Source organism: Nannospalax galili, unplaced genomic scaffold (assembly GCF_000622305.1).
Source record: "Nannospalax galili isolate Female #2095 unplaced genomic scaffold, S.galili_v1.0 scaffold128, whole genome shotgun sequence".
NCBI classification, from domain to species: Eukaryota; Metazoa; Chordata; class Mammalia; order Rodentia; family Spalacidae; genus Nannospalax; species Nannospalax galili.
Window position 1 is genome coordinate 3,439,764 of NW_008360322.1, and position 9,636 is coordinate 3,449,399.

Sequence of the window (9,636 nt, forward strand, 5' to 3'; positions counted from 1 at the left end):
AAATGGTTTTTTTTTTTTTTTTTAGTAAGCTAATACATTCTACTAGTCACAGGATGTTAATTCAGAAAGAGAGGTGAGCAAGGAGTGGCTATTAGGAGGACTGAAGATGGCCCATGATAATTTGTGAATAAGCTCTGGATCTGCAACTTTCCAAACTCTCCAGTCACTGAAGTGCGAATCAGTTGGTTGGGTTTGCAGAAAATGCAGTTTAATATGCAGGATTTCTCTGAGAACTGTCCTTCATGATTCCCCTTGTTGATCAAGCATTACGTTTTGTGCATGCAGGGCCCACATATTATTTATTCTCACATTTCTAGGAAGGCTCAGAATCTGATATAAATGAGGCTCGGCAGCAGACAGAAAGAGCAGTCTTTAGGGGAGCAGAATAGCTGATGAAGCCAATAAGGAAGAAACACCTGGATCATATCCAAACTATCAGCTATCATGATCTGGATCCGTTTTTTTTTCTTTTGTCTGCTATCTGACATAATATTTGCATGTGAAATATTATAGGATTATTATATTTAAATAATCAAAAACATTGCTTGACCTAATGAAGTAAATGTAATAGATTATGGAAATAAACTTTTTTTAAAAAAATGAGAAACTATGTTCCCCCCATATTTATAGTTATTTGTGTTCTGTGAACCATTTTATTTATATTTTGAGTATTTAAATGAATCTATTAGTCTTATCTCTAAAAACTGGATTAACCAGATAATGTATAAATACCTCCTCAGATCTTTTTCTGATAACATGATAAAGAGTACTTCATGTCTGATGAAGCACAATTGTTCAAAGAAGTATGTAGAAGGGGATCGTCAAACACTCTAGAAACATTTTTAAATATTTCCAAGGCTATGTCTCCATGATTACAATTCTCAGACTGTAGCAAGATAAAGCAGCATATTTTATTTATATTTTCTTTTCTCCTCACTCTACTCTTCCTGCCAGATTCGTTGTAGTATCTCATTTTAATGCACCCCCCAATTCATTTTTTGGTCCACAACTCAGGAACCAAACCATACTTATTAATTCAAATACAAATGATAACATTTTGTAAATAACTGTATGTATATAACAAAAGTATAAGTAAATTGAATTTTTCTAAGGTTATGTAAGTATATGCAATGGTCAGGTTATATATTTTCTTAAGCCACAAATTTCTATCACATTTTAAATGTATAACTGAGTATTTATATAGAGTATGTACTGTGTATAGACTCTGTGGACTCAAAGAAAGCAAAAAGAGCAAAATATATCACCAAATATTCTATCCACTCTCAGAGATAACTTATCTCTTCACAAAGTGGGCTTTATTCCAGTTTTTTTCTTTCCCAATGTGAATCATTTAAAAAGATAAAAGTGGGACCATATTGTGTGTACAATTCTCTAACTTGATTTTTAAACATTGAGTTTTATCTTAAAATATTCAGCAAATAAATTTTAACCTGTGACCCACAGGCTGCATGTGACCAAGGATTGCTATGAAAGTGATCTGTCATAAACCTGTAAACTCATTTAAAACATTCTGAAGCTTTTTTTGTGTGTGTTTTTTTAATTCATTTGCATGATTCTCAAATGTGAACATTCTAGATAAGAGTGTTGCAAATTTGAAAGACTGACACACCTGTTAGAATAGGCATTAACTATTATAGGTAGGCAGTAAGTTATAGCCATTATTCCTCAGTATTAGATATTTAATACGATGACCACTACATTTTGAAGACTCAAAGTTGCTATTTTAACTTGTGATTATTTAGACCTGCTGGTAATCAGGAACACTAGATTACTTTGTGGGAATTTGAGACTCCGACTCCAGATGTCTATCTAATGAGCACTCTACTCTTTGGCTGACGTTAATGGAACATTACTAAAAGCTTGTTGAGATTCACGTGTATGGAAAGACCCATGAGTACTGCAGCATCCTTCTGTTCATGCTTCTCTTACAGGGCCTCCTGCCAGTGTCCTGCCCTTTTCCCTCTGTTACCTGTGCCCTAAATTATCTTGGTCGTCTTACTGTTCTGTTGCCTCTCAAGGCTGAGAGTCTGTGAGGAGGTACGACTTCTCTTCATAGACCGCTGACATGACCCCTTCCCTACCAGCAGATTTGCTGATGAGGTGGCTGTGGTGCCTTGCATGTGGTCCTGGTCTGTTTCAGCAAAGGTACTCCCACACTTCACAACTCAGAATGAGTATTCCTTGGTCATAGAACAAGAGGCTTAAAATCTCTGAGGTCTCTCACAGTGTGTGTCTCACTTCTTTTTCTGAGATCAGCTAAATGGCCTATGATTTGGAAGGCAGCACTATTGCTTTCTCCAAATGAAGGTAGCCCATCCTAGTCCTGCTGCTGGTTAAGCCTGCAAAATACTGGGATGGCTGTTCTTCACTTTTGTGTATCTGTGTTGTCCAGACTTGGCAGTACTGCATTCTTCCATGAACCTGTTACACTCTGGCCACTGTCTGCATACACTGACATAGTCTTCTGTAGAGCAATTGACTTGCCCAAAAGTGTGCTGGTCTCAGTTCAAGAGGAGATGATGGATGGTTGTTTTTAAATCTTCATTTCTAGTCCATGTACTTATGTTAACTTGTTTAATATGCTTTTATAATTATAGGTGTATAACAGATTTCCTGTTTTTTTTTTAAAAAGTCTCTGAAAATTCAGCAGGTTGTTTTTTAGCTATTTATTCCTTGTAAAGTCTTGTTTTATTCATTATTATGCTTTAGTTTTAAAAATACGTAAACTACGATTTTAAATCTTAAAGGGACATTCCTTAGAATTGGTAACCACATATTTTTCTGTAATACTTATGGGAGACACTGGCAATACAATTTCTTATCCTAAGAAAATGAGTCTGATACAAAACATTTTAAAATGTGGCTGAGATAAAGCGTTAACTCTTTGGGTTCTCGTCTTTCCTTGCTTTCAGGGTGCAGGCTGCACAGCCCTGGTGGTAGCTGTAGTGGCAAGAAAGCTAGAACTTACCAAAGCAGAAAAGCATGTGCACAATTTCATGATGGATACTCAGCTGACCAAAAGAGTAAGTCGCCACCCCATCATCCTCCTAGAGAGTATCACTGTTTATTATTTCAATGTTGGGAAATAGGATTGTTCACTATGACGTCAGAAGCAAAGACACCATTGATTGAGGATGGAGACATGCATGGAATCGCTTCTCACATTTTGAGACTAGAGCCTACCTAACTTCAGGTCAATTAGGAAAGAATTGCATAAACTTGATATTGAGATAAAAGCAGATCATATAAATCTAAACAAATAGGTCTGCTTAATTAACATTTAGGCACAGTATCTAGTATTAGATTTGGCAGAAAAGAGCACACTGTTCATGGAAAATAGGAATTTTATGGGGGAAGTTTTGGGAAGAAATTTACTGTGCTTCTGTGAGCAAGTCCATGTTCTAAAGACAGGTCACAAACACATTGAAATAGCCTATAATTTTTAGAAACAAAAGATAGGTACAGTGACAGGCCCTTTGTATGACTTGAAGGTCATCACAGATACGTTGAAAATGGCTTAGTATCTGGATGGAAGTTCATTATCCAATTATTAGGAGTAGATAAAACATTACTCAGTGTTGACAGAACACCCACCCAGCTAGGTCCAGATGGGACATCTATGAACCTACTTCATCCTCACCAACCTCATGAGGGAAGCCCTGTTCTGGCTATTTCATACAGTGTAGAAACCAAGACACAAAAAGGTGAAATAGTCTGCTCACCATCATTACATCACAGTAGAAAGCCTGGAGAGAGGGAAAATGTTTTCATGAGATGACTCTTTTAGCTTTTTTGATCATCATTTGAAACATCAAAATACCAAATTCAAAAATACTTCAAAATTGTCATATAGCAGTCTTCACTCCCAAAGTAGAATTCCATCAGGCTGCCATTGAATAATTAAATGCATTGTCATTTGGTAACTTTGCACAAAAGAATCAATAGAGTATTCAGGCTGATTTCCAACTTTCAGTGTTTTCCTTATTCTTGATTTAGCTTCCAGGCATAAAAGTGGATCTTCTTTAAGTTGGTGTAATACACACACATGCAATCCCAGAAGGTTTAAGACTAGATCAATTGAGGCCAGCCTGGCCAACAAAGTAGGACCCTTTTTCAAAAATTAATAGGTAATCTTAATAAATATTTCCAGTAGTGCTATCATCTTACTGCTCATACATATTTATACAGATTGTGTTTATGACAGGGAAACATAAATTCCAGCAACTTTGCTTGTGCTTCTGACTCTGATGCAGCCCTCTCCACACATTTCTATCAGAGATCAAACCCCTCAATTGCAGATGCTATAATATTTACCTGAATTTGCCTTTCTAAGTGTCTTTTTTATTATGATTTTAATTTATTATTGGTGATGCATGTACCACAGCATGCGTGTAGAGGTCAGAGGACAACTCTGTGGAGTCACATTTCACCTTCCACCTTTATGTGGGTCCCAGAGATAGATCTCAGGTTGCCAGGCTTACACACCTTGATCTTCTGAGCCGTCTATCCACCCCTCCACCCCCAAATGTCTTTCATTCCCAGTGTCCTCTTATTTTCTTGCAACCCTCGTTTCCATTCTCAAAACCCATTAATGTTTCTGAAGGGAAGACTGGAGAAAGACGGTAAATGAGGAGCTGAACAGGGGCAAAATTACATTTATTTTCAGAAATCTAAGAAATGAAAATACATTTTCCTGAGATTATTAGTTCATTTGCAATCCAAAAGTTGTTACATGTTTTATGCATTTCACTGTATGTTTGGTCAATAAAATTCTGTCCTGTAGAGCTTTTGTTAAGAGTTACAAGTTTTGCCATATCAGAAGAATATTTCTATAAAGTCATGTATAATCCATTTAATTGTGAAGATTATACTTTTTCAGGGATTATATCAATGCCACAGTAGTGATAATGATGCAGAGGGAGTGAGATTTCTTGTCATAAGCCTTTCCTCTAAAATGTACTGTTCACAGTTCAAAACACAGTCAACAAATGCTTTGATAATCTTATCTCACTACCGTTCCCTGACAGTGGAACTCCTTTGTAGCATTTTTGCAAGATTGTAAAAAGCTGACCTGCTGACTGATGCATTTTTATAGACAGGATGTTGCCAGATAAAAGTATAAATGTTAAAATACCACTACTATAAAATGTAAATTTCTAGTTTATGGTAACTGTTTCATTATAATACTAATATATGAAAATAATAGCCTTCTTATAGTCCTTTATTCATTATTTTATACAAAGTCCTCAACTCAAAGATTATCATTTACCTGGAACTTGATTCAATTTGGTTATTTCTATAATTGCTAAGTGGAATAATTTCTAATTTTAACTTTCAAAAAAATTCCAAAATACTCAATAATTTCTGAGGAAAACTCAAGTAAATAAGAACCTAAAAGCAATATATAGTTACTAAGATGAGCGATTAAAAATACAAATTCAAGAGCACTATATATTGTTGAAAGAAATATAGGTATTCTCAATCAGATTCCACCAAGAGATAATTTTTCCAGTGGTCACAGCATCTGAATATGACTCAGAGAAAAACAATTTAAATATTGAAAGAATTTATTATCCCAGGAACACATATAACTTTTCAAGCTTTCCAATGTGAGTCTTACTGAGGCAAACACTTTCTATGAGAAATTATTCACCATGAAAATTTTTCAAGGAAACAATTTTTTATTGATTGATTTCATGTGTGTGTGTGTGTGTGTGTGTGTGTGTGTGTGTGTGTGTGTTATTGCAATCTGAGCTCAAATTCATCTTTATACCCACATCCCAAATGGCACCCTCCCATGCCCTGCCTCACTGGAGCCCATACATATACTCTGTCATCCCTGTTACTGCCCACTGTGTTGTCAGTGTCCCCAGCTGTTCCCCAGTGCAAGTCCATCTGCTGAGTCTAGTCAGCCTTTCTAGAGTCCCTTGTTTTAGGAAGATCAGCTCTTCTTCATCTAGCAACAATCAGTTGCTACTATTCCTTTAGAAAAGATTGGTGTCTGCTGTTCATTTTCCCAGTTCTGTGCTGGGTTACTTTCTGGAAGTCTCTTGGGCCACCCTGGCCAACAACTCAATGGAAGGTGTCTCCTGTCTGGCACTGTTTCTTGCTATATAGCCTTTAACTATACACATGGGCTCTTAAAGAATTTTATTAATCCTTTTAATCTTTGGTTATACTTTCCTTTTGGGTGTTTAAGACCATGCAGTTGGCCCAGATAAACGAATTTGTTTTTACTTTTAAGGTCATTTGAGGATCTGTTCCTCAGGGGTCACGTGGGCTTGGGGGGAGCCCCTGGCTCCTTTCTTTTACTAGTTCAATCTATGTGAAGATAGATCAAAGGTCCTGCTTGACTGTGGCTGGCTTCACTTGGAAGCATGGAGGAAACGTTTCCTCTGTGTTGACCCTCTGCTTTGTAGACTGGAAACTGGTTCAAGTCCATCTGGTGGGGTCTCCATGGAATCCCTGAACAAGAAGACAGGTGACCCACTACATTTAAAGGATATATTGAGAGAGTCTCCATAGTCCACTGGAATTTAGTTGACCTTTGAGGGCAAGGAGCAAAAACTGTCCTTCATATCCCTCTGACCAGATTACTATAAGCCTTAAAGTATGGCTGTTAAACATCCAAGGAGGATAGTTCCACCAGTCTGGTACTTTTAATTACCATGTGCTATGTAGATAAAGCTTGGGCAAAAACCAAACGTTCTCAGATAAACCTTGATGAGACATATATTTAGTTCCTTGAACTAGTTGTATGTATAATTTGTCAGTAGGTTGTTGGACTAATATGGTTCCCTCTGTTTTTTTCAAGCTACCTAGGCATTATTTATCTCTCTCACTGTCTAACCCTTCCACCATGGTTTCCCCATTTAAATTGCCCCCATTTTCCCCATCTCTCCCTTGAGAATACCCTTCTCCTATGGTCCCACCTCTCTTGAGCTCCTTCTTTCCCTTTATCCCCAAGTTTCCTTGTATAACCCTCCCTCCCCCCTCCCATTTAAATAACCCCGTTTTTATCCATATCTCCCTTAGTAACACCTGTTTCCTACTGTTTTTCTCTCTCTTGGGTTCTTTCTTTTCCTTCACCTCCCTGATTCCTTTTCATTATACTGGTTCCTGTAGTTATGTCTAGATACATATTTACTTAGAAGGATTTGGTGCTAGGATCCACATATGAGGGAGAACATACGTCATTTGTTTTTCTAAGTCTGTGTTATTTCATTTAGTGTAACAGTTTCTAGTTCCATCCATTTACTAGAAAATTTCATGATTCCATCTTTCTTTACTGCTGAGTAGAACTCCATCATAAAAATGTATCACATTTTCATTATCCACTTGTCAATTCAGGGACACTTAGGTTGCTTCTGTCTTTTAGCTATTGTGAAAAGGGCAGCAACAAACATGGATGTACAAGTGTCTCTGCAATAGGATGAGTTCTTTGGGTATATGCCAAGGAGTGGTATAACCAGGTCAAATGGTAGGTTCATTTTTAGTTTCTTAAGGGTTCTCCACACTCCTTTCCATAGGGGTTGAACAAGTTTGCAGCCCCACCAGCAGTGAATGAGTGTTCCCCTTTCCCCACATCCTCTTGAACATTTGGTATCACTTGTCCACTTGATCTTAGCCAGTCTGACTAGGGTAAGATGAATTCTTAAAGTAGTTTTAATTTGCATTTCCCTAATTTCTAATGATGTTGAACACCTTTTAAGATGCTTCTTGGGTATTTTTATTTCTTCTTTTGAGAACTCTGTGTTCAGTTCCTTAGCCCTTCTTTTAATTGGGTTACTTCCTTTCTTGATTCTTTGTTTTTTGAGTTCTTTATATATTCTGGATGTTAAACCTCTGTCAGATGTGTCACTGGTGAGGAGATCATCAGCTTAAACAAACCCATAACACATAAGGAAATAAAAACAGTAATACAAAACCTCCCGTCTAAAAAAAGCCCAGTACCAGATGGATTTATGGCAAAATTCTAACAGACATTTAAAGAAGATTTATATCCAATACTACTTAATTTATTCACAAAGATAGAAATGGAGGGAGAACTTTCAAATTCCTTCTACAAAGCTAGCATCACTCTAATGCCAAAAGTAAAGATACAACCAAAAAAGAAAACTATAGATCCATATCCTTAATGAACGTAGATGCAAAAATTCTCAAAAAAATACTTGAAAAGCACATACAGACACACATCAAAAAGATCATCCACCTTGATCAAGTTGGCTTTCCAGAGATGCAGGGATGGTTCAATATATGTAAGTCACTAAATGTCAAAAATCATATAAATGGACTCAAAGACAAGAACCACATGGCCATCTAATAGATGCAGAGAAGACCCCTGACAAAATTCAAATGCATTTATGTTCAAAGTCCTAGAGGGAATTGGACTGGAGGGAACATACCTCAACATAGTTAAAGCCATATACAACAAACCCACAGCCAACATCATTTCAAATGGAGAAAAACTGGAATCATTCTCATTAAAATCAGGAGCCAGACAAGGCTGTCCACTATCTCCACTCATTTTTAACATAGTGTTTAAAACTCTCGCAAGAGCAGTAAGACAAGAGTAGGAAACTGAAAAAGTAATAATTGGAAAAGAAGAGATCAAATTATCCCTTTTTGCAGATGATTTGATATTATATCTAAGAGACACCCAAAATTCCACTAGAAATCTCATAGAAATGATTAACACTTTCAGTAAAATGGCAGGTTACAAAATAATCTACACAAGTCTGTAGCCTTTCTATATACCAATAACAAGCTATCAAAGAAAGAGTACATGGAAACACTCCCTTTCACAATAGCCTCAAAAATATAAATAAAAAATATAATATCTCAAAATAAACCTGGCCAAAGACATCAAAGACCTCTACAATGAAAATTTTAAATCTTTAAAGAAAGAGATTAAGGAAGACACTGGAAGATGGAAGGACCTCCCATGCTCATGGATTGGAAGAATTAATATCGTGAAAATGACCATCCTACCAAAAGCCATTTATAGATTCAATGCAATGGCAATCAAAATCCCCATGACATTCTTCACAGAATTGGATAAAATCATCCTAAAATTCATATGGAAGCACAAAAGATCTCAGATAGCCAAAGCAACCCTGAACACTAAGAGCAATGCTGGGGGGATTACCAGATTTTAAACTGTATTCCAGAGCTGTAGTCATAAAAACAACATGGTACTGGCACAAAAATAGACCTGTAGATCAATGGAACAAAATTTAAGACCCAAATATGAGTACATGCAATTTCAGACACCTGATATTTGACAAAGGGGCCAAGAACATTCATTGGAGGAACGATAGCATGTTCAGCAAATAGTGCTGGCAAAAATGGATCTCCACCTGTAGAAGAATGAAACTAAACCCTCATCTTTCACCTTGCACAAAAGTTAACTCCAAACGAATCAAAGACCTCAATGTGAAGCCTGGAACCCCGAAACTGTTAGAAGAAATCATTGGCAAATAACCTACAAGATATAGGTGTAGGAAAGGATTTTATAAAACAGACATCAGTTGTTCAAGAAACAAGGTCAAGAATCAACAAATAAGACCTCATTAACCTAAAAAGATTCTGCACATCAAAAGAAGCAACTAAGGA

The 9,636-nt window shown here is 36.6% G+C and overlaps 1 protein-coding gene across 3 annotated transcripts in view; it reads left to right on the forward strand.

The window, feature by feature from the left end:
• The window catches only part of Kcnn2 (potassium calcium-activated channel subfamily N member 2), a gene marked incomplete at its 3' end in the record, with an annotated part of 150,102 nt that overhangs the window by 128,160 nt on the left and 12,306 nt on the right, over positions 1 to 9,636 (forward strand). For all 3 annotated transcript variants that reach the window (XM_029559750.1, XM_029559751.1, XM_029559752.1), the window contains 1 exon segment: positions 2,934 to 3,044. In XM_029559750.1, the coding sequence (XP_029415610.1) occupies positions 2,934 to 3,044 (111 nt within the window).